Source organism: Equus caballus, chromosome 29 (assembly GCF_041296265.1).
Source record: "Equus caballus isolate H_3958 breed thoroughbred chromosome 29, TB-T2T, whole genome shotgun sequence".
Taxonomy (NCBI): domain Eukaryota; kingdom Metazoa; phylum Chordata; class Mammalia; order Perissodactyla; family Equidae; genus Equus; species Equus caballus.
Genome location: NC_091712.1, coordinates 27,637,502 through 27,662,272, shown reverse-complemented (window position 1 = coordinate 27,662,272; position 24,771 = coordinate 27,637,502). Strand labels below are relative to the sequence as shown.

The 24,771-nt window shown below is 34.8% G+C and overlaps 1 protein-coding gene across 1 annotated transcript in view; it reads left to right on the top strand.

Annotated features, from left to right (window-relative positions):
* Positions 1 to 24,771, top strand: part of MALRD1 (MAM and LDL receptor class A domain containing 1) — a 653,802-nt gene that overhangs the window by 390,346 nt on the left and 238,685 nt on the right. Inside the window, exon 30 of the mRNA XM_023631939.2 lies at positions 23,703 to 23,886. Within this exon, the coding sequence (XP_023487707.2) occupies positions 23,703 to 23,886 (184 nt within the window). The remainder of the gene's footprint in view (positions 1 to 23,702; positions 23,887 to 24,771) is intronic.

Here is a 24,771-nt window from a genome sequence, read left to right as displayed (position 1 = left end):
CATTAAGCCATGAGTCATCCTGCCTGCCAGAAGCATAGTACAGGTGGTACTTTGAGTGTCCATGGAAGAATATCAGAGTATTGAGGGACCCCAATGGCAGGCAATCATGTGTATAAAGAGATAAGACAACCGATCCTACTGCCAAGAATGAAGAGAGGAGAAATCAAGGGGCTGAGGCCCTGAGAGGAAGTCGTGTGTTCCTTCTCCACATGGTGCCCAGAGCCTATTAACAAAGCTGAAAAGGGACTTGTTTATTTGGCAGCTTCATATCACCCTGAAGCACTTCCTTCTGCTGTTCATGAAGGCCAGGATGCAGCAGGAGTCTATTTTCAATGTGCTTAAGGACAGCCATCCTAACAATGGACACAGTGTGACATGGGAAGAGGCTGACAGATATAACAAGAATGAAATGTGATGGTGATGTCATATGGATCATTTATGTTGGGCATTAATCTAACAGGGATGACATGTAAAAGTATGAATGAAACCAATCAAAGAAGAGATTGATATAACGTGTACACTTCAAAATAAAACAGGAAAAGAAAAACAATTTGTTTAGAGTATATATTTAATTCAATGAATAGAACAAAGAGTTTGGAAATCCAGCTCATATTTCTGGAATTATGCCAATTGTTCCTTAACATAATCTTAACTCATTTCAATGCAAAGAATACTACAAAAAGAGATGTTACTGAGGGTCCTACACAGAAATGTATTTTTTTTTTTTAAAGATTTTATTTTTTCCTTTTTCTCCCCAAAGCCCCCCGGTACATAGTTGTGTATTCTTCGTTGTGGGTTCTTCTAATTGTGGCATGTGGGACGCTGCCTCAGCGTGGTCTTATGAGCAGTGCCATGTCCGCTCCCAGGATTCGAACCAACGAAGCACTGGGCCACCTGCAGCGGAGCGCGCGAACTTAACCACTCGGCCACGGGGCCAGCCCCGGCACAGAAATGTATATTATAATGAGATCTGTCTCTTTACATGGACTATTTCAAAAATCAGAGCTAAAGTCATTTTCAATGTTACAATTAAAATATTCAATGGTTTTGTGAAATGAACAATTCACTTCTACTCACTTTTGTATTCAGAAACACCTCCAATTGTGTTTGGTGTTAAGTATTAACATTTTCTTTAAAAACCACATGAGTTCTTGCTCTCTTAGTCTTGAAATGGCCTTTGTCCAAAAGCGATAAAATTCTGAGCTGAGTTTGCTTGGCAGAAGATACCAGCAAGAGATTAATATCAGCTACCAGAGAATTCTGGGGCTCTAGCCGACCAAAGGGAGGCTCTTTAAAACTGAATGTCAAGAGATTCAATGAGTGAAATAAGGAGAAAAATGCAATAAAAGGGAAGAGGATAGGATAGGATACCCTCTCCAAAAAAGCGTACTAACAGTTGATGTGAGTTGTTTTTGGATTTGTGTTTTTAAATATTGTAGTTGTATATTTAATCACATCATTAAAAAGTGTTTGGGGTCCATGTCTTTGCTATCTTTTTATCTGGCTGAGTGGCTTTCCAAGACAGTGGTGACCTGCCCTTAAACAGCTATTAAATGACAATGTAAAGTAAACCCTAGCCCTTTTTATTAGTCTTTAAAAATCAGTCTTTTCCTTACTCTTAGCCTTAATAATAGAGTTTTGCCGATTTAGTTTGATTTTACTTCCGTTTGGTCTTCCTTTGCTGTTCGTGATTTCTCCCTTCTTTCCTTGCTTAATCCTTAGTGACTCCCCTCTGTGCAGAAAGAGAATGGCCTCTGGTGACTGTCAAGAAATAGTATCATTGAATAGCTTACGTTAGATATACATACGTGTGTGTATATATGCACAGTATGGTAGTATGTATACATGTGGGTGTATATACATGCAGTATGGTGTATATTTGTATACATATGTATACAGATGAACATGCATGGGTATACATACCTGCATGTATATTTTTTAACTGAAGCTTGATAAGTGTGGAATTGGAGGAAGGATGCAATTGGTCTTAGTGGGCTGTAGTGAACTGCTAGAGTGGAGCAAAGTGGAACGACCCTGAGCCTATTCTGTCTATTGGATAAAAAGAGCTCCATGCATTCTCCTGAGAGGGTTAGAACTGGAGAGGAATGTAAGAGGGAAAAGATCCCCAGCAGATATTTGGCTCTACTTCTTGACAGGACAACTGGATTTAACGTGGAGACCTCTGTGGTCCAGGGCATCATGGAGCAGGATGATTGCAAGCTAACTGTTCGCCCTTAGAGTCCTCTTCAAGCCACAGGGTACCAACACATTCGTTAGTCTTCCATCCCTGCCAAATCCCAGGGCACTAATTTAATCCTTGAGAAATGAAGTGGTTTTTTCCTTACTTTTATTTTTCTTCATCTCTCTCCCAAAAGAAAGAAAATAGGATGGGGGATGATATTGTTTAAACCATTATGATTTATATGTTAGAAATTATTTTTAATTTGCTAGCAATCTTAATTAAAGTTCATGTCTTGGTAAAAGTTAATGTCTTCTATGTGCCAGGCATCATGTTAGAAGCTTTAAATGGTTGATCTTTAATCCTCACAAAAGGCTGCAAGGTAAACATGACAATTTTCATTTTTCAGATGGGGGAAATGAGGCTCATAGTGGTTAAAAAACCTGTCTAGTTAGTAGAGAGCTGGGTTATTTCCATTATACAGCATTGAGCTCAAAATAAAGTAAATATATATGAGTCGGATTTGACAATAGTGAGAGATTTTAGCTCATTTATCACTTACCATGTAGTTGAAGGGGCGGGAAGTACTCACAAAAGGCAGCACTGTCCTCCCATCCGAGTTTCACGGAAGACATCACTAACTGGTCACGACCTTTTCTCCTGCTAAGCCCACATGCACTTTTGGAATTTTCAGTCTTTGATAAACGAGAAGAAACTTTGGCATCTCAAATCTATGGCTAGAACTTTAAGTCCTCTTAATTCTTTTTAACATGTTCTCCTAATATTTTTCTAATTACCTTCCTCTTTTCAATTGTGTGTGCGTGTGTGTATTTGCAGCTTCTTTTCACTAATGAATGTGTTTATGAGGAATGTCTACGGCTGGCATCTAGGTCAGAATCCTAGGATTCACCTAACTTTTACCACATGATTTTTCTCTTAACAACAGTTTTATCACTTAGATTTATCTTGTTCTGCTCTAGTATTTCCATTTTTAGTCCTGGAACAAGGAAGTGAATGCATAAATGTAATAATTATTCCTTCCATATAGTGTTCTTGTCCTTAGTCAACTTCTTGCCATTTATCGCTGAGTAATTAATCCACTGCTCATGGGCATTTGGGTCTCAGTGCTCTTGCCCAAGGTTTCAAGGCACACTGCTCTTTTGTGATATTAAACCTTAATGAGTATGGCTCTCATATTTTTTATACACACAATAAATTGAAAGGCTAACCCAAATCAAACTTTCATTTTTCAGTTCTTACCCTGGCGTTTCAGCAGTTAAAATGTCTAGATAATAAATTATAGAGCAAGTATTGTTATTACCTTTTTAAAGAGAAATATTACATTTGGCTTAGCAGAGGCTTAAACCTTGTCTTGTATATGGCCTCTTGTTAGCGTAACTCTTCAATTCTGGGTAGTGGGCGGCAGTGTGAGCATTAAAGTCAGACAAATCTGGGTTCAGTCTCTGCTCTTTTTATATTTCTTGCTATGTGTTCTCAGCTTCAAGTTTCCTAACAGCTCTGAACCTCAGTTTTCTTATTCGTAAAATCTTTGAATAATAGGTACTTTTCAGGGTTATTAGCATTATATAGATTGTATCTAAGACCCTAGTATAGTTATAGCTATTATTGTTAATATTATTATAATCTGTATATAGTATTTACACACATGAAATCCAAAAGAGGTTCGATTATTTTATAATTTATTGAGCCTCTTTTGTGTAGGACATATTGTACTATACATCTTTGATGGAGGAGCACAGAGAAATAAGACATGGAATTTCCCATGGAGGAGTTGATCTCAATAAGATACATGTGTATACTACGTATAAATATATATACACACACATATATACATATACAAGCAGACCAAATATCAAGTTACATGCAATCATTTCCTAAACTAGAACCATCAAGAGCTGTGAATACCTGGCCTCTTTCTCCTCATCTGTCTAGAAGCTCTGACCAGCATCAATTGTTCTAGGTCAACGTCCCCACCTTGTGGACAGAATAAAGAATAGTTTGACTCAGTATCGCTTTCCCTTACTACCTTCGCATCTTCTTGGAGTGGGGAGAGAGAACTAGCAGATGAAATGCTGGCAATTAGGAGTGAGGGGACGATCTCTAAAAGTTTTACCCAGCTTTCACTGCGTGTTCCATGTTTGGCTGATTTCATCGAAGGTATTCCTTCTTTATAAAGCACAAGAGGATGTTTACCTGACTTCTTCTTTTCCCTACTCTTCAAACTGCAACCCAGGCAACTGCTCAAAAATCATCACCTGAAATTGCTCTAATTCTGATTCCTTTCACTCTGAAATTCTCATCTCTAAATACTACCTTCCGTCATTTTATTTCTCAAATTACTAAACATTCTTTTCTATCTCGTGGTGACCTCAAGTTCTCCTTATTCTTCTAGTCTCTGCCTCTTCTTCTCCATCAAGATCAGCACCATCATCCCTATTGAGAGAACTACTCAGTGCTTCCCATGCGCCAGACGCTCTTCAAATCCTTTACATGTATTACCCCTTCTAATCATCACGGCCTCATGTAGCAGGTGCTACAGGTCCATACACTGCCCTATCTCTAAATTCAAAATCTAAAAAGCCTGAAAATTAAAAAAAATTTTTTTAACTCACTTGACCTCAAAACCTGACACAAACTGACATGAGGATATTTGTAGTCTTTATATTCTCCATTGAACAGAAATATTTGCATATTTTACTTCAGAAGTATCCACCTATTTTATTATGAAATCAATACTACAAACTTACTGGGTATACACCTAATTTATGGTATATGTACCATAGTATCTTTCTAAAATTTGACAAATTCTGAATTAAAAACATATTTGATCACAAAGGTTTGAAATAAAGGACTGTCAATAAGTATTGTTGTCATCTCCCTGTTATAGCTAAAGAAAAAGAGACCAAAATAAATTTGAGTGGCTTACCCAAAGTCACCACTACTTGATGATGTAACTATGATCTGGAGTCACTCTGTATCCAGAACCTGGGCTCCAAGTGTGTGACTTCTTCTGATAAATGCTGTAGCCTCAAATTTTCTGACTTTTGCCCTGCACATCTTACCTCCATATTTTCAACAATCTCTATCTGATTTCTAGTTCTTATTTGGGGCTACTGAGAAAGCCATGTACTTGTATTCATCAGTTCCATTATGAATTTATGATATCCAATGTCAACTAGGTCTTCAATGGAGCCCCTCAAGTCTCCCATTCATTCTAAATCAATGTCTACTCCCAGGTCCTCAGCCTTTGCTCCTTAAATTTCATACCTACTTGAAGACCCCTATCCTACCCCAACTTACCTGTATAATTGCTTCCATTTCTTTCCTCCATACCTCCAGGACTCATTCCCATGAATCCATCCTGCCTAGTATCTTCACCTCTTTCTATTAAAGATCAGATCTTTGTAAAGCAGATCTAGTCTATTTACTCTCTTACTTAGCAATTGCCAGTAGCTTCCTATTAGCTGTAGGATTAGTTTTAAATCCTCAGAATGGAATGAAAGACATTTTCTATAGTATGCAATGGTGTGTATGTCTCGTCTTGACTCCTCAAAGTCTTTAACTCACTTTTGATATTCTAACCGCATCAGACTATTCAGGGCTTCCAAAATATTCAAACACTTCCATACCCCAGTGACTTTAATCGTGTGATTTTCTTTGCTTGGAATGTCCTCATTTACTTCATGCAGTTGGTGATAAACTGTTTAGTTTTCAAAGCCCAATTCAAATATTCCGCCCTTTATTACACCTTCCTAATTTCACAGGCCCTTCATTTCACTGCAGCTCCACCAAATTTCTACACCTTTTTTCTATAATATAATGGAATTTGCTCACACTCAAGGATAATGTTATGTAGTGCTTTTGTTCCCATTTATATGTGATCTTATTTTTTCCTTCTTGACATCAATTCAATTAATGGCACAAGAAAGACACCTAATAACAATTGATTTAAATTAAAATACAACATTCATGTGAATCATATCTATTCAGGTTTCATTTATTTGTCCTTACCTGCATTAAAGAATATTAAAATGTAGTGAGCAAGTTCAAGATGCCTCCTTTGAATTTATATAAAATAAGCTTAATTTTAAATTTTGTTTCCATCATCATAACATTTTACCAGCAAGTAGAGAGTGCCTGACTTAGACCTGATGCTCAATACATGGGTCGAGTAAGTAGAAAAATAAACAAATTTATTTTGTCATGTTGGGGTTCTCATCTTCAGTTAATAAACCATTGTTTATCCTACTCAATTCCTATCCTGTGTGAATTGATGGCTAGATTTATCTCTTTTGTTGTTGACTTAATTTCTCATGCTAGTATTGTCTTTTCCTCTTTATGCTCATATTTTAGGTTTTTAATCCTTTTTTCAAAATATCTTTTTATTTCATTCATATATTTTGAGAGTAAAAGTTTGCATATTTTTGACTTGTCTCAAACAGCAAACAGTGTTTCTATTTTGGTGAATCCAATGATTTATTTGAGGAAGCAAATTCTCCCATCCGTTATACACACTTAGTCTATCCTTTTCTGAGTAGTAGCACCTTTATACATCTCATTTTGTGTCTTCTGTTAGACAGTATTGGCTTTCAGAGGATTTTGTATTGAGACTATTTCTTTTAATACTCTACTGAAAGATTTTTATTCACACTTCATAAACAGTGTATACCAGTGTCCCTTTGGGAAGAAAAATTTGTCCAAGGATCTTAGCTTGAAGTTTGCCATTCATTCATACACATTTGCTGTTTCACACACGTATATTTGTTTTGTTTTCTCTCTCATTATTCCCCACCCTTGAGAAAGAAGAGTTAGCTGAGTTATGTTCAATAATTTTGTCATAAAACACTATTCTTCTGTTTGCATTGAATGGTTATCAGCCCTCACGAACAGCAGTGTGCCAAGGGACAGATATAATCATTCATGACTGACATTTTCCTCCAAACCTTGCTGCCTCCTCTTATTATTCTTCGTGTCAGATGCTTCCTATGGACTTCTCACTTTTATTTTTTCCCATTGCTCTTCTGTGTTTAACCATATGAATGTTTTTGTCCTTTAGGAACCAAATGTAGTGTGAAAGACAGAAGAAATCAGCCATCAACTTCTAAGTAGGAAATCACCTTGAATATCATAGATTGAGAATTTTAATTGGGTTAGTGAGTCTTTTCTATAAAGAGAGTACAGTAAAGATATTTGAAAATCATTCTGAATATAACTTTATCAGAACCTTCAGCTTCACAGCCTTTACTTATTATAGATAATCTTTACTCCTTTTTGTATCACTTAAGATTTAGAACAATTATAGTATGTCTCAGGAAATTCTCTGTATGAATGTAGTAACTTGATCTTTAGAGAATACACCTTTTAATGAGTTTTTAAATGTTTATTACAATAAATTATGCAATTTAAACCCATTAAAATTAGTTTTTACCTATGTCAGAGAAAGAATCTGAAATCCAGTAGAAATTTTTTTAGGGAAGCTTTGCGCCAATTTTCAGCCAATACTAACAATTCCATGCAACATCTTAATTCACCAAATTGAAATTAAATATGAATTCATTGGTTTAACAAATTTTTTTAGTGCTTATACTATGCCAAGCTCTGTGTTAGGCATGAGAGATCCAGAGATGAATAAGATGGAGAAAGCTTTCATCCTCATGGACTTTAAATTGTAGTGGGGAAGACACACAGAGAACAATTATTGAAATAATTAAAACACAAGATATTGGAAAATGAGAAATGAAAAATGCTATAAACGTTAAAGTAGGGTGATGCAGCATGAGTGGAAATGGAACCTAAAGGTCCTGGGAAAGCTTGTCCAAGGTGACATTTGAAGAGAAAAAGATAATCATTCAATATTTCATTCCATAATTCCAATAATTGTGTTCCTGATATGGTCTTCTCTTTCTCCCCCAAACTCTCAATATGCTGACCCCTGCCAACAGTTTGAAAAGGAAATTGAAATATTTTGGGTGCTTTATGAATAAATAAACATAATAAAGCTTCCAGTCTTTATAGTATGTACACATTTGATATCAATTATGTAATGCACTTTCATTTCCTCTTCACACAAATATGTATACATAGACATGCGCTTTCCATTTGTAATTATTTATTGAGCACCTTACTATATGCAAGGCACTGTGCTAGGCACTATTTATCAGATTTAGCCCAGCATTTTATTCCATTTTTCTAATGGCAGAGACAAATATTTATCAAGTCATCACACTAGTGAAGACTGTGTATGATTACAAGTGTGATAAGAGCTGTGAAGAAGCAGTAGGTGGTGCTCTCAGAGTCTATGGCAGGGACGTATGACCTAGTTGAGATCAATGAAGGCTGTGTGAGGAAGTGATGCTTCCACTGAAACATGAGTGGGAATTAACTAGGTTGAAAGGGGGAAATAACAAGAGCATTTCTTATAAATGTGCTGAGATGAGAAGGAGGTTGGGCCACTGGAGGACTGAAAGAACGAATGAGCACAGCTAGAGCAGGAGGAATGAAAAGCTTGGTGGAATTGAGGTTGGACAGAGGGCCTCTGAACCCCTTTCGCAGAAGATTGTGTTATCTGCTAATTGAGAAGTAGCCGCCTCCTTATGTCATAATATGGACATTGATTTCATAAGATCACTTGATAGGGCCAAATTTTATTTAATAGCATGTCAGTCATCCTGCTAATTGAGCACACACGTGCTTATTCAGACATGATTTACTCTACCATTATCATAGGGTTGTCCATGCAACAGCTATCCGACAAGGCAGTGGACCAGCACGTTGTGCTTTCCTGGTTAAAGAATATCTTGTTGACACGTGCAGTGGATGATAGAATGGTCATGGATCAGATATGCTGTGGCACCCTTGATGTGCAGACCCAACAACTTATGACAATTCACTTTGGGCCATTGTGGGGGAGAAATTCTTTAGCTCTGCTAACTGTATTTGAAGATCTAGAGACAGCGGTCAGATATTGCTTTTTGACTTCCAATCATGAACGTGGAAGAAAATGATCATGTGAACATGGAGGAAAAAATTAACATTTATGTGGAAAATGGAAAGGCTCAAATGAGAGTCATGCATGGGAACTTTGCGACCACTCTATAAACAGAGGTAAACAATGCATGAACTTCTCTAGACCATGTTAAGATGTGGCTCCTAATCCCAAAGGAAGATCCTTGAAGGACTTTCACCAGCTGTGATGTGGCAAAACCACATATATATGCATATGGGTTTATCTATATCAGATTTATGTGTTTATATGAATGAAAGCGAAACTAAACTTTCTATCTTATATAATGTAAATGATTGTATGATTCTATAGTTGGAAAACCTGGAAAATGGAAAGATTGGTATGGTAAAAATGAACGTAATTATAAGAAATTAATTATACAACTTCAGCTTCCTTGATCTCTATACTTTGTGTTAAACTGTCTGCTTCACCTAAGAGGCCCATGTTGACTGCATAAACTTTTTGAGAAAATTGTCAGGAAATAAATGTTTTGGATTTACAGGAACATTATCCTAGCAAGAAATGTTAGTCTGTTTAAAGTGATTTCACAGAATGTACATCTAAAACCACGCATGTCTACTCAATGAGTATATATTGATCTAACCCCCAAAATTATTCTTTCAGAGCAGAAAACTTCCCAAAAACACAAGGGCCATTGACTAAAGATTTTACTCCAAGTATAATAGCTGTTTGCAAGATATTTCTGTGGAAGAAATTTTATGCAAATTTAAAGTAGTCTGTACTTGATTTCATTCTATTTTTGAAAATTCAAAATAGGCTTAACCCATATATAAACTATAAACATTTTAATATGGTTGCAGTTTTAAAGAAATCTCTAGTATTTAACTTTTTAAATACTTAATATTTTAGATTATTTATAGAATTATATATATTTACCTGCTAGCCACAGAAATTATTCTAAATTCTAGCTACTCCTTTCCATTCTTTAAGAGATATTTTAAAAATATTTTACTACCATGATGGAAGGTTTTAATACCAGTAAAATCATCCATGTGGCTTCAAATATTCAATGTTTTAGTCTAGCCCAGAGGCAGAAGACAAAACTAGGCTACTATGCCGGTGATTAGGTGTATTAAGTGATTTTTCTTTTGTTGTTTTGTTTAGGTTCAAAATGATTTCTGTATGGCATTTCTTCTTTTTATGTATCACTTATGTGCTCAATGTTGTATGAACATTATGTTTATTTAAAAATGTTTTAATTTTATTAAATTGATGAAATTTTAAAAAAATGACAGCAAAAAAGATCATGGACATACCAGACGCACACAAAAAAGTTTTATTTAATTAGAATATTTGAAATCTATATTCTCTCTATTTTCTTAAAAATAAGTAAAGAAAATCGTTTTTATAGTTATTTTTTTCTGGCCTTCTCAGATTTGATTTGATAAATTCTAGTTACTCATGGGAATTATATAAAAGAAAGTGATGTATAGAGAGATAGTTACATAAAATAATATGCATATTAATACATATAGATATAATTATATATGAAATAGAGAGAGAGCGTGTTTTTAAAATTGGGTTTATTAAATTGTGTGTGAATCTGTTTAATTTTAGAATAGTTTTAGATTTATGTAATTATTGCAAAGATAATACAGAGAGTTCCTGTATACCCCACGCCTCAGTTTCCTCTGTTATTATCTTACATTAGTATGGCACATTTGTCACAATTAATGAAGAAATATTGTACATTATTAGCAACTGAAGTCCATATATAGTCAGGTTTATTCTGTTTTCCCCAATATCATTTTTCTATTGTTTTCTGTTCCCTAATATCATTGTTCTGTCCTGCCTTCTTCACCTCCTCTTGTTTGTGAGTTTCTCAGACTTTCCTTGTTTACTCGTGACCTTGATGGTTTTAAGGAGTATCTGTCAGGTATTTTGTAAAATGCCCATCGGTCAGTATTTAACCTTATGTTTTTCTCATGATTAGACTGGGGGTAATGTTTTTTGGGGAGTAAGACCACAAAGGTAAAATGCCATTCTTATCATATTATATCAAAGGTACCTACTATCAAAATGAGATATCACTGTGGTGTTACTCTTGGTCATCTGTCTGAGGTAGATTTGTCAGATTTCTCCACTGTAAAGTTATTCTTTTTCCCCCTTTTCGTATGGCAACTTTGGAAGAAGGTCACTACATGCAGCCCACCTTGAAGGAGTGAGAAGTAATGGTGTCCCTTCCTCAGGGTGGAGTAGCTACATTAATCATTAGGAATTCTTCAGCAGACAGATTTGTCTATTCTCATTTGTTTATTTATTCAACCATTTGTTTATATCGGTATGGACTCATTGATATTTATTTTACACTGTGGCTTATAATCCAGGACTGCTTTATATATTTTGTTGCACAAGTTGTTTTGGCTTTGGGTATTGGGAGCTCCTGGGTCCCTTTGACATTCCCCCATTATTGTATTTATTTATTTAAACACTTTCTCACTTTCTGATGCTGTAAGATGCTCCAGGCTCATGTTATCTATTTTCTGAGCCAGTCCTAGATCGGCCATTTCTCCAAGGATCCCTGGTTCCTTTTGTTGAGAAATGGTATTAGAAACCAGGTCTGGGCACTAGGTGTGCTCCTTGCTGATGGGGTCTTGTTGCTTGTAGGGTCTCTCAGCTGACAGAGCTGGGAGATATATGTATGTATACTAACATATATCTACTCATAACTATACATATTTCTATATGTAACCATATTTATCTATATTAATCTAAATACAAGTTTATACTGTCCCCTACCATAATCCATTATCACATGAGCTATTCTAGCCTTCTCCTCTTATCTGTAACCTCTCATTCCAACAGTGAAAAACCTGGCTCCCAGCATCCTTTATGCATCTAACTAATTGTTCAATTGTAGTATACACGTATAGTGGTTTAGAAATGTTAACCTGTACGCTCATGGAAAACAACTTTACCAACTAGAGCACAGTGCTTATAGGAAGCTCCTTTTGCCTTTAGTCTTACACACTCCACTCATTTCCAAATTCACTTAGATCAGCACCTTATTCCTCCACCTCCTAAGTAAGATTGTTTCATACATTTGTAATACCTTTAGATTGTTTTGTCACATTTTGCATTCCTTGCTGGGATTTTTCAACCTCCTAAATTTTTTTTTTTTGTAATTGCATACATTAAGGTTACTCTGTGCTGTAAAGTTCCACAAATGCTCAGTGTCTTGCATTTACCATTATGGTATTATACAGAAAAGCTTCAATGCCCTGAAAAATCGCCTGTGCTTTATCTATCCAATTCTGTTCTCTCAGCCTTGAGCCGCTTGCCGCCACTGTTCTGTTTACCATCTCTGTAACTTTCACTTTTCCACAATGTCATGACAATTGTATTCTAGAGGAGTATTTTGGAGTGAATATAGCGATTCTTTAAACATTGAAGATGCTCTCAATCTTGGCAAACTGAGTGTGATTTGTCCTAGACAGAGTTCCATGGCAGGAGGAAATGACAAGCACCTCAAAAGGACAAGACTACAATACTGTGCTTATATCTTTGTAATTAACTAGAAATGATGTATTGGCTTAGGTCCAGGTCCTAGGATCATCGTTTTTATTTGTTTGTTCTTTGTCTTGTTTCACTTTTGCTTTGTTATTCTCAGAAGCCTGAAAATTTTGTTCCCCTGTTTTCTATCTTTAATGTTTTGGTCGAGAAGACCCTGATACTGATATCATTCTTTATGAGTAAACTACTTCCTATTTCTGGAAGCGTGAGACATTTTCTGTTAAACTTGGGGTTTAGAGATTTCACCAGGATGTGCTTTAATATTAAAATTTTGAGTTGCTTTTGTTTTAGATATTTTCTTTTATTATTTTTTCTGATTATTACTCCTCCTCAATCTGTTTCTCCCTTCTTTCTGGAACTCTTATATTTAAATACGGATTTTCTAAATCTAGTCACATCTGTTGTCTTTTCACTCACAATATCCAGTTCTTTGCATTTTTGCCTTTTGTTAATAATAAACGTTATTATGAGTTAATGTGATGTTGCATTTCCCATGATAGTATACATTATTACATTATTATATCGACAACTAATGTGAGTGCTCTGTTAGCATTATTTCTGCTTCTGTTTTTTTTTTTTTTGGTAAGGAAGATTTGCCCTGAGCTAACATCCATTGCCAACCCTCCTCTTTTTTCGCTTGAGGAAGATTAGCCCTGAGCTAACACCTGAGCCAATCTTCCTCTATTTTGTATGTGAGATGCCTCCACAGCATGGCTGATGAGTGGAGTAGATCCTTGACCGGGATCCCAGCCCACAAACCCTGGCCAACAAAGTGGAGTGTGTGGAACGTTAACCATTTGACCACAAGGCCAGCCCCCTTAACATTACTTCTTGTAATCCTCTAACAACTTTCTGAGACAAGCACGTTTACTGTCCACTTTTTATAACTGCTAACAGGAGCAGAGCTCAGGTTTAGACCCGGCTGTCTGACATTACAGCCTGAGGCACATCGATATTGCACATACTGCATTTTGAGAAAATTACTGCACTTCATCTTTCATGTCACATATTTGGCTTCCAGAAGTCTCAGTTCTATAATTTAGTTCAGTTTTAATTTTTTTCTAAAATCGTCTTTTTTAAAATATCCTCCATTCCTTCATGTTCTCAAGTTACCTATTCCAATTACTCCTTAAGCTTTCTTAAGATTTTTGGTGGTTTCTTGTTTTTAGAAGACTTTATTTTTTCAGAGCAGTTTTAGGTTTCCAGCAAAACTGAGAGGAACGTACAGAGATTTCCGCTTTCATTAGTCCAAATTTCCTTATTGCGTTAAGAAGGACTTCCAGCCTGATGTTGAAAAGAGTGGTGAGAGGGGACATCCTTGCCTTACATTTAATCTTAGTGGGAAAGCTTCCAATTTCTCACCATTAAACATGATATTACCTGTAGATTTCTTTTGTTGATAGTATTTACCAATATGAGAAAGTTCTCCTCTATTCCTAGTTTACTAGAGTTTTTATCATGAATGGATGTTGGCTTTTGCAAATGCTTTTTTCTGCATCTATTGACATGATTATATGATTTTTCTTTTTTTTAGTTTGTTGATGTGACAGACTACATTAAGTGATTTTCAAATGTTGGATCAGCCTTGCATACTGGGATAAATCCCTCTTGCTTCTGGTGTATAATTCTTTTTATATTATGTTTTTGGATTCCATTTGCTGATACTTTGTTGAGGATTTTTACATCTATGTTTATGAGAGATATTGGTCTGTAGTTTTCTTTTCTTGTAATGTCTTTTTCTGGTTTAGGTATTAGAGTAATGGTGACCTCACAGAATGAGTTAGGAATTATTCATTTTGCTTCTATCATCTGAAAGAGGTTGTAGGGAATTGGTATAATTTCTTCCTTAAATGTTTGGTAAAATTCACCAATGAACCCAACTGGGCCTGGACTTTCAATTTTGGAAGGTTATTAATTATTGATTCAATTTCTTTAATCCATATAGGCCTATTCAGATCATTTCTTTCTTTTTGTATGAATTTTGGCAGATTGTGTCATTCAAGGAATTGGTCCAGTTCATCTAGGTTATCAAATTTGTAGACCTAGAATATTCCTTTATTATCTTTTTAACTTGCATGCCCTCTAGAGTGATGTCCCTTCTTTTATTTCTGATATTGGTTATTTGTGTATTTTCTCTTTTTGCTTAGTAAGCATGGCTAGGGCTTATCAATTTTATTGATCCTTTTAAGAACCGTCTTTTGGTTTCAGAGATTTTCTCTATTTCCTATTTTCAATGTCACTGATTTCTGCTCTAATTCTTATTTTTTTCCTGCTGCTTTCTTTGGACTTAATTTGCTCTTCTGTTTGAGTTTCCTAGGTGGAAACAGATTATTAATTTTATATCTTTCTTCTTCTGTAATATATGCATTCAATGCTATAAATTTCCCTCTAAGAACTGTTTTCACTGTATTGTACACATTTTGATAAGTTTTGTTTTCATTTTCATTTAGTTTCAAAATATTTTAAAATTTCTCTTGAGATTTCTTCTTTGATGTATATGTTTAAGAAGTATGCTGTTTAATCGTCATGTATTTGGGGATTTTCCAGTTATCTTTCTGTTATTGATTTCTAGTTTAATTCCACTGTGGTCCGAGAGCAGACATTGTATGATTTCTATTCTTTTCTATTTGTTAAGGTGTGTTTTATGGCCCAAGATGTGGTCTATCTCGGTGAATGTTTCCTGTGAGCTTGAGAAGAGTGTGTATTCTGCTGTTGTTGGATGAAGTATTCTATAGATGCTGATTATACCCAGTCGGCTGATGGTGTTGAGTCAACTATGTCCTTACTGGTTTTCTGCCTGCTCTAGCTGTCCCTCTGAGAGGACGTGTTGAAGTCTCCAACCATGATGGTGAATTCATCTCTTTCTCCTTGCAGTTCTATCAGGTTTTGCCTCATGTGGTTTGATGGTCTGTTGCTAGGCACGTACATGTAAAGAATTGTATACCTTCTTGGAGAATTTACCCCTTTATTGTTGCTAGTTTCTTTTTAAGAACACTTTTCTCTCTGCTTTTAAATATAGCTCAACAGGAGTCTTTGATGTGAATTTTTAAAAAAAAATAATACAGGAAAAACACAGAACATAAAATTTATCATCTTAATGATTTTAAGTGTACAGTTTGGTGGCATTTGGTACATTCACATCACTGTGCAACCATCAGCATCATCCTTCCAAGAATTCTTTTCATCTTGGATAACTGAAACTCACTACCTATTAACAAGAACTCCCCATTCCTCCTCCTCCAGCCCCTGGCAACCATCTTTCTACTTTCTGACTTTATGAATTTGACTACTCCAGATGTCTCATATTTGTATTTGTCCTTTGGTGGTTCACCTATTTTTGTTGTTGAGGAAGATTCACCCTGAGCTAACATCTGTGCCAATCTTCCTCTTTTTGTATGTGGGTTGCCACCACAGCATGGCTGCCAATGAGTGGCATAGGTCTTCACCCAAGAACTGAACTTGGGCCACTGAAGTGGAGTGTGTGGAACTTAACCTCTAGGCCATGGGGCTGGCCCCTGTCTTTCCTTTTTAAGGCTGAATAATATTCCATTATAGATATATACCACATTTTGTTTATCTATTCATCTGTCAGTAGTCACTTGGGTTGCTTCCACATTCTGGCTATTGCAAATAATGCTGCTATGAACATGGGTGTACAAATATATCTTTTATACTCTCTGCTTGCAATCCTTTTGGATATATACTCAGAAGTGGAATTGCTGGCTCATATAGTAATTATATTTTTAGTTTTTTTGGAAGCTACCATATTGTTATCCACAGTGTCTGTACCATTTTATATCTCAACATGAGTCCATAGGGGTTCCAACTTCTCCACATTCTCCTCAACAACTTTTTTTATAGTAGCCATCCTGTTGGCTGTGAGGTTGCCTGGGTGTTATTTTGATTGTTCATCTTGATGTCCATCTAGGCTACTAAGCCCTCTTGAAAGGTGAGTGCTGTTTCCTTGTACTCATCAAACCCATACCATCTCATATGGAAGGATAGATCTACTTCATACATCACAGTGTGAATAATGATTCATAGAAACTCCTTCTGTAGGGTCTATCCAATGCTTTCCCAAGCCCAAAGCCTCCAGCATGGGGAGGACCCATCCAAGTTCCACTGGTAGGCTGCTCTTTTCCTGGAATCCACTGGTTGTTTATCCTCATAGTTATGTAAGTGGAAAACCAGGAGAGTGATTAAGTCATGAGTATGTATTCAAGGTGTAAATTTCCTAAAATTCTCACAGGTTATCCTTGTAACCTGCTCACAGGTTAAGTTTATATTTGTTGTAATTTTTATTTCTTTTAAAAGTTACATGAAACAACCACTATTATGTCCACAGTTTAGCATGGTTCTGGAAGTTCAAGGGAATGTAAAACAAAAAGAGAGAAGGATAAATATTAGCAAGGAACAAATAAAACCCATGTAATAAGAAGACAATATGATTGTCTAATTAGAAATCCCAGTAGCAGAAATTGAAAAATTGGTAAAACTATTTACAGTCCAGTACATTAGCCAAGAGCAATATAATTATATAATAATTGATAGTTTTATCTATTTTAATTTACTTAATGTATGTATTTCAAAATAAATGTACTGTTGTTTTGAGTGTGTCATAACTTTCATTCTGTTCATTACTTTTCCCCAATCCATGTCTCAAACATGCATCTTTATTTCGTTGTATATATCCAGTTGATTGTTTCCTACTGCTGCAAAGGCTCTGTGGGGTGTGCTGATCACATTTTACCTGTCCATCTTCCCATTGCCCGATTGCCAACAAGTCTGAGCATCTCCTTACATGCTTTTTGATCTTTTAAGTTTCTTATGTAAATTGTTTGTGAATATCTCTTACTCATTTTTTCTGTTTTTTCTATTGACTTTCGGGAGTTATTTTTATATTCTAGTTATTAGCTTTTGACCTATTTCTATTTCTATTTTTGTTGCTTATGGTAAGGTTTGTTAGTGCTATTCTGTTTCATATTTTTTCAAATTTTACATTTGATTTTTGTTTTTATTCTGGTTTTTACCTTTAACTTAAAATCGATTCTTACGTTTATTTACCCCTATTAATTTCTTCTCCTTAACTAGAGAAGCAATTTATAATGCTCTCATGACAATTTTATTTCCCTCTTTTCTTTTCTCCTATGCTCCTTTCCACTACTCTAAGAACTGATAATGTTAATATTTTCTATAATTTTAGGTCTGGATTATTTGTTATAACTTTATTCTTTTTACTCAGCTTTTATATTTTAAGACTACCCTTACTCTCTGTATCTCTTACAGCATTCTCTTAGGTTTCTTTTCTTATTTTAATACATTCTCCAGTATTTAGGATAGGGTCTTTTTTATGTCAAAATTTGAGGTTTTGTATACCTGATAATAATTTTGCTATCCCCTTACATTTGAATGAAAATTTCACTGGATATAAAATTCAAGGTTCAAAGCTCACTTCTTTAACACATGCAAGGTATTAGTTTATCGTCTTCTTGTATCCAGGGTTGCTATGAAGAAGTCTGACATCCATATAGTTCTTAACCTTTTATTTTTCTGGAAGCTTTTAACATTTTTTTCTTTGATGTTCTTAAATTTTACTATAATGTACACAAGTGTATTTGTCTTTCTCTCTTATTTGTCCTCTGTCATCCCTTTCAATCTTTTCTTACTTCTGAAACATCATCTTTATTATTTTTTCAAATATTTTCATTTCTCCTTTTGTTTTTTAATCTTTCTAGAATTCCTTTCATATTTATATAAGCCTTTCTATTTATATCCTTAAAATATCTTCTAGATTTTCTTTTATATTTTCTACTCTTCATTTTTCCTGCTGACTCTTCTGAGGGTTTTCGAATCTGATCTTTCCACTCATTAATTCATTCTTTACTTGTAACCAGCCTGATTTTTTTACACCTATTTTGTTCTTTATGCAACATATTATATTTTTATACCTAATATTTCTACTTAGTTACTTTTATGATTTCTAGCGTTTTCTTTACGCTGCTATATCTTTGCTTGTCTTCTTATGTGTTTGCCTGAAGCCTTTTAAAACTTATTCCATCTGTTTTTAAAATTCTGCTTTTGATGTTACATGTTGTTCAGTTTAATGTTATCCTTTAATAGTTATTTGGCCTTTTAGAGCCTGGTTACTTTGGCCTGTCAACTCATGTGTCCATAGTAACATGAGTTGCTCTCTCTGGTAATTTAGGAAAAAGTAGAAGGCCAGCCCTTTGCCTGTGTCCATCACGTGAGTTTAAGGAAATGTGAAGGGTGAGCCTTGTGGCAGAAAGACCCAAGTACCACAGAACAACTACTGATTGCTTCCATTAGTTGCCGCTAGACAGCGTCTCTTCTCGTTTGAGTTCTCATTTGAATATTTAAATATTAGTAAGCATCAGTGTAGGCGGCAAACTCTGTAGATTATTGTTCATGTCCCTGAAAATTTGAAGGGAACTTGAGTAGGAAGCGTTGACTATCACCTCTTCACTTGAGCAAGGATTTTAACTGCCTTCATATCTCACAGATATTGCACCCTAAATTTAATTACTGGTTTCTGTAGAGTCTGGAAATCATTGTTCAAGCAAGGGAGAAGAAAGACATGGCTGTACAGGAGCTCTCCTACCACCTACCCTTGTGGCTAGTTCCAGCTGCTCTCTTCCCCAGACTGGGCAACCTGCCCCCCAGACAGTGGTGTTCAAGACAACCTAAACTTCCAGATGTTTGTCAGTTTCTGCTTCTTTCTTTGTTTTCCATTTGCTCTTCCCCAAATCCATCCTTCCCAATAGTTTCTGTAGTTTTTCAGGATTTATATTGGGTCAGGAAGCCACTAGCCATTGCTACTTTGCTATCCTGACAATCTGATTATTTCTTTATATTATTAATAGTCAGAACAGAATAATGAAGAAGTATCTTATTTACCATTGTAGCATGCATTGCAATATATCTAGAAATAAATTTTATAATAAATGTAACTTATTTATTTAAAAAAACTATAAAATTTTAGTAAGTGGTATAAAAAGAGACCTGAACAAATCAAAAGATAAATTATATCTCAGGGTAAAATAATTCAGTACTTAATTATTTCAGTTATTCATTAAATTATTCTAAGATTCATTTGGAAGAACGAATGTATGAGAAAACCTAAAGAACAAAAAAATATTGAGGATGAAAATGTGACCTATTAAAATACAATATTAAGACCTCAACTCAAGTGTAGAAAATTTACTTCCCTTTCTAGATCTTTACTCTCCCTCATTGATAATATTTATGCCTTAATTATTTCCTTTACATACATTTAGAACCATATTACACAGTATTTTAATTTTTTCCTCAACCCTAACATATAATTTAGAAAGTTAAAGAGGATAAGGAAAATTTATCATATTTACTCATGTTTTCCTTCCTGGTGTTCCAAGATTCCTTTTTTTATCATTTCATTTCTGTTTAAAGAAGTTCCTTTAGCCATTCGTTCAGGGTAGGTTTACTGGTGACAAATTCTTTTAGTTTTCCTTCATTTGAAAAAGTCTTAGGAGGATGGGTCTTGGGCTGTTGGGGCCTGATGTGGGCGGAAGTCTAGGCTCTCCACTCAGCCTGTGCTGTTGGGGGTGGGATCAGACTGTAACTTTTCTGTGATGTGTGACTGTTGAAGAACAATTATTAACTAAGTATTCTTTCTTGCTAGATTTCACCTTTCCTGTCCTTTGGCTAGAGAGGTCAGTCTGCACCCTTGGATTTCCATGTTGCCAGATTTTCATATCCATTTTGGGAAATACGATAAAAAAAGAAAATTTAGGAAACTCACCACTGTGGTTCCTTGAGTCCTGAGGTCCCTGGCTAGTCTACCTTCTTCTCTCCATTTTTCAGAATCTTCTTTTGTTTATATAAAACTATATAAAATGTCCAGGAGTTTTAGTTGTTATCAGTACGAGGAATGTGGAAAATATGTCCACTCAAACCTTCTCCAAAAAGAAAACACGGTGGCTTACTAAATAGAGATCAGAACTGATACAGAAACTCCAGAAATAAATTCAAAATATGATAAAGAGAAAAGAGGTGGAGATCAATTGATTTTGGAAAAATTGGCTAATAATTTGGGGAAAATTTATACATTCACCTCAAACACATGGAGCTGAAATTCCAAGTGTTTATCCCTTATTAATATATGTCTACAACTTGAAGTGGTTCTATCTTTTTAGTATTTCTTATTGCCTTTCCTTATGTGACCCACAAGGGAAAGACTGTCATAAAGTGTGAAGACAAATACATAGCCAAAACAAATATGCAATAGAGGATCAATATGCATAATACATGGGAAATCAATTCATCATTTGGTAAAAGGTTAAATTATAAGAAAAGAGTATTTTTTCAATTTCTATAATTTAACCATTATTGTATTAATGTCTATTTTTTACTATTATTACTGTGCTCAATCACTTTTTGTATGTTTCTTACCTTGGGTTCTTGAATTTAATGTCCACATGAATACAAGAGATATCCTTCCCTGATGGCAGAGGCATGAGTGGGAAGTGAGAAGTTTTTCTCTTTCTCAATTGACAAAGAACCAAAATCACAATATTAAGTAACTAAATAAAGCAACAATGTATGTGGAGCAAAAATTGGGGGATTGATATATAATCTCTTTTTTAAAAGTTGCTCTGCTTTAAATTTCTATAGTAATTTTATTAGAATTTGCTTTTATGACTCTCTCAATTAAATTATTACCATCACAGGATAAGCTCCCTTTATTTTCCCTTCTGTATCTCTGGTGTTTAACAAAGTGTGTGGCACTGTGTGAGCACCAAATGTTTGCAAAATAAATGAATGACTGGATGGATAAGTCAATAAATAAATAAATCTCCATTGCACAGTTAGATGATTACTTTTGATCATTATGAGGATAATATTTGATCTGTTATATGCAAAGTGGAATAAGAGCAAGTATATTAGAGTGATATTCTACAATAATCCATCATTAGGTTGCTCCATGGTTGGTTTTCAAAAGAATTCACCCTCATTTTCTTTTCCTACCACATAAAATGACAATGAATATGTTATTTAAATCTGTTTTTTATTAGAAGGCAGTTGTAAAATTTAAGAAATGGTTCTCATTTTATTGATTAAAGTGATCAACAACCTTCTTTGATGGTATTTGTTGAAAACTTTTTGGGGGCTTGACGTAGTTAATGAGTGACTCTATAAACTCCAGAGGCAGATTAATAGGAAAAATTAACAAAGTGAATTAGGTTTGTAAATTAAGACAGACTTTATCAATATCCATGCCTGTTATATTGCTACGTGTCAGACAGACTCTCTCTATTTTGATCTTTAATTTAACTAATCATTCCTTTGATTCACTAAGACATCACTGAGGGTCAAAGACCAACTTTGAAAAAGGCTTCTCTTCTTTAGCAATCAGACAGATATGAAACTCCATTAATTACGTGTGAATTTCTCATCTCTTCAATGCAGAAGTTACATGACTCTCTGAGTGTAAAGCTTTGTTGCTGTTGTTGTTTTGGAAAGGCTGTTGAAAGATCTATCTATATACTGTTAGTTGTTTTGTAAAGGTAATCTTAGACTAACTGATATGTAGTTCCACTTTCTCTCTGTAATTCAACAGAGGAAAAACCACTTGATCGATCTGTGTCTCCATCAGCAGAACAAGGCGTCAGCCATATTTGTTAATGTTAGTCCCCGAAAAGCATGAAACTATGAATGTGTAGCTCTTTTGCATCTCCTCTTCAAACATTTCTCTTCTTTTCTTTAGCCTATATTTTAAAAAAATCTGTAAATTAGGTATTCCACAGTTGTACGCTCTAAAGCTGTTGGAACATCTTGCTTGATTTTCTGGATGCCATTCCACTCAATACCTCTATTCCACTGATTTGATTATAAGCTTCAGAGATAAGTTTTTCTCGTGAATTCATCAAGAAAACACCATATTGGACCCTGAGATATTAATTATTTGGGGCTAACCTAAACATAATGCTGTATTTATTTATTTCTCCTTCTTTGCTATGAATCCATCAGCATGATTTATTAAAACATCTAATTCTCAGGAGAAGCTAGGTCTAGAATAACAAAGAACAATGTGTACAATCTAATCTTGTCATTGTGCTCACTGGCTTTTATTCTGTGTTACTGTAGGTATCATTTTTATTTGATCCTTATGATTATATGTCGTGACATGTTATGTTATACTGGAACTATTCATATATTATAATACCATACTACTGGTAGACCAACCTCAGACATTCAGAGGAGATATTTATATGTTTCTTTAGAAAAAATAAATTTCCCTTTATAAATGGAAGAATTTAGTATAAAAATATAGTTGATGCTCATGTAATAATCATATAATATAATTTTTAATAGTCAAAATAATAGAAGAATAGAATTTTTGAAATCTGACTCAATTTTGAAATTATCACTTTCCCTCCACGCTCAATTCACTCCACAATCCTTTATTATATCCACCAGGGATAAGCAATTTCTCACACGTATTCCTCCTTTCGTCTCTCTTTTTCTCTTTCCTTACATAAGTTATTCCAGCTCTTTGAAGAAAGATACAAACTCAATAATTAAAAAATATGAATAGGAGATGGGAAGGGGTGTTCAGAACTATAAACTCTGGGCTTCTGTAAACTTCAGATTCCATCAGATATGGAGAATTTTGTGTACATGCAAGGAGAGGTGGACTCAACTGAGTAGGACAATTCCTAATAATTGCGCCTCTGAAAAAAAATGCAAGATTATTTTTATTTCTGCTAGTATTGCTTTGGGGAAATACTTTAGTAGAATAATATGTCTCTGTTTTGATGTTTTGATTGTAACATGGTTATGCTCAGAGTTCCAATTTTTTTAAGTCAGTTTTCACTGCTCAGATGCTTCTGTTCTAAATGATTGGGTTTTTTTTTCTTCTTCTGTTGTGTTTAATTATTTCCCTAATGCAAACTTCTTTGCTTTCAGACAGAGAAAGGGCTATCAAAAGTATGGCAAGAAAGCGAGCAGACCTCTGGTGATCATTGGCAAAAGGCTGTCATCCTGCTGGGAAAGTTAAGGAATTTTGAAGTTATATTTCAAGGTATCAGAACAAGGGATCTAGGAGGAGGAGCTGCAATTGATGACATTGAATTTAAAAATTGCAAGACTGGTAAGTTTCTGGAAACCCCTTCTATTTGGAAGTACATTTGTGATCTAGTCATTTTATCTTTGTTTCAAGTTTATAAAATGTTCCATTATATATTTTGTATATACATAAAAATCAATTGCAAGAGACAGTTTCATAATTGTTGACAATTCCGAAATTATCACTTTCCCTCCATGCTCAATTTACTCCACAATCCTTTATTATATCCATTAGGGATAAGCGATTTCTCAGACATATTCCTCCTTTTGTCTTTCTTTTTCTCTTTCCTTATGTAAGGAAATAATAGCTTCTCCATCCTTCAAAGGCACAAGTAATTTCTCTCTTCTTTCCATACTATCCCCTTTCTACATGTAGAAGTGTTCTCCTTTGAATTTATTTTTCAACAAAATTTAAAGTATAAGACTAATGCTGTATACGTTTGTCTAATGTAAATTAATAAATATGAACCAGTAAAAAAGAGGTAGAAAGCTGGCAGTTAATGAATATATAAATTCAGCCAAGTATAATTGAAGCAGGACTTGAGTTGAGAGCTATGCTTGGGGCATTTAAAATGCTACTCTAGCAAGTGAGCAGCAACTTAAAAAAATTGCTATCCTTTATCATACTCCTAAACGTGAAGTTTGACTATACTTAGATTTTCTTTACGAAAATACCCAGAAAATGTCAGAAATAATTATAAATACATTTGTAGAATTTCACAATTGGCAAGGTTCTTTCTGAGGAATTATTCCATCTGATTTCCAAAAGGGTGCTGAGCAGTATATACTGCCAGTGAAAGATATGCCTTCTGTGGTTTTCTACACTGATTCACTTGGAGGCAAGCCCCTGGGATGGAGAGCTAAACTTGAATGCTATTTAATTGTATTGTTACTCTCATATTAAAATGTC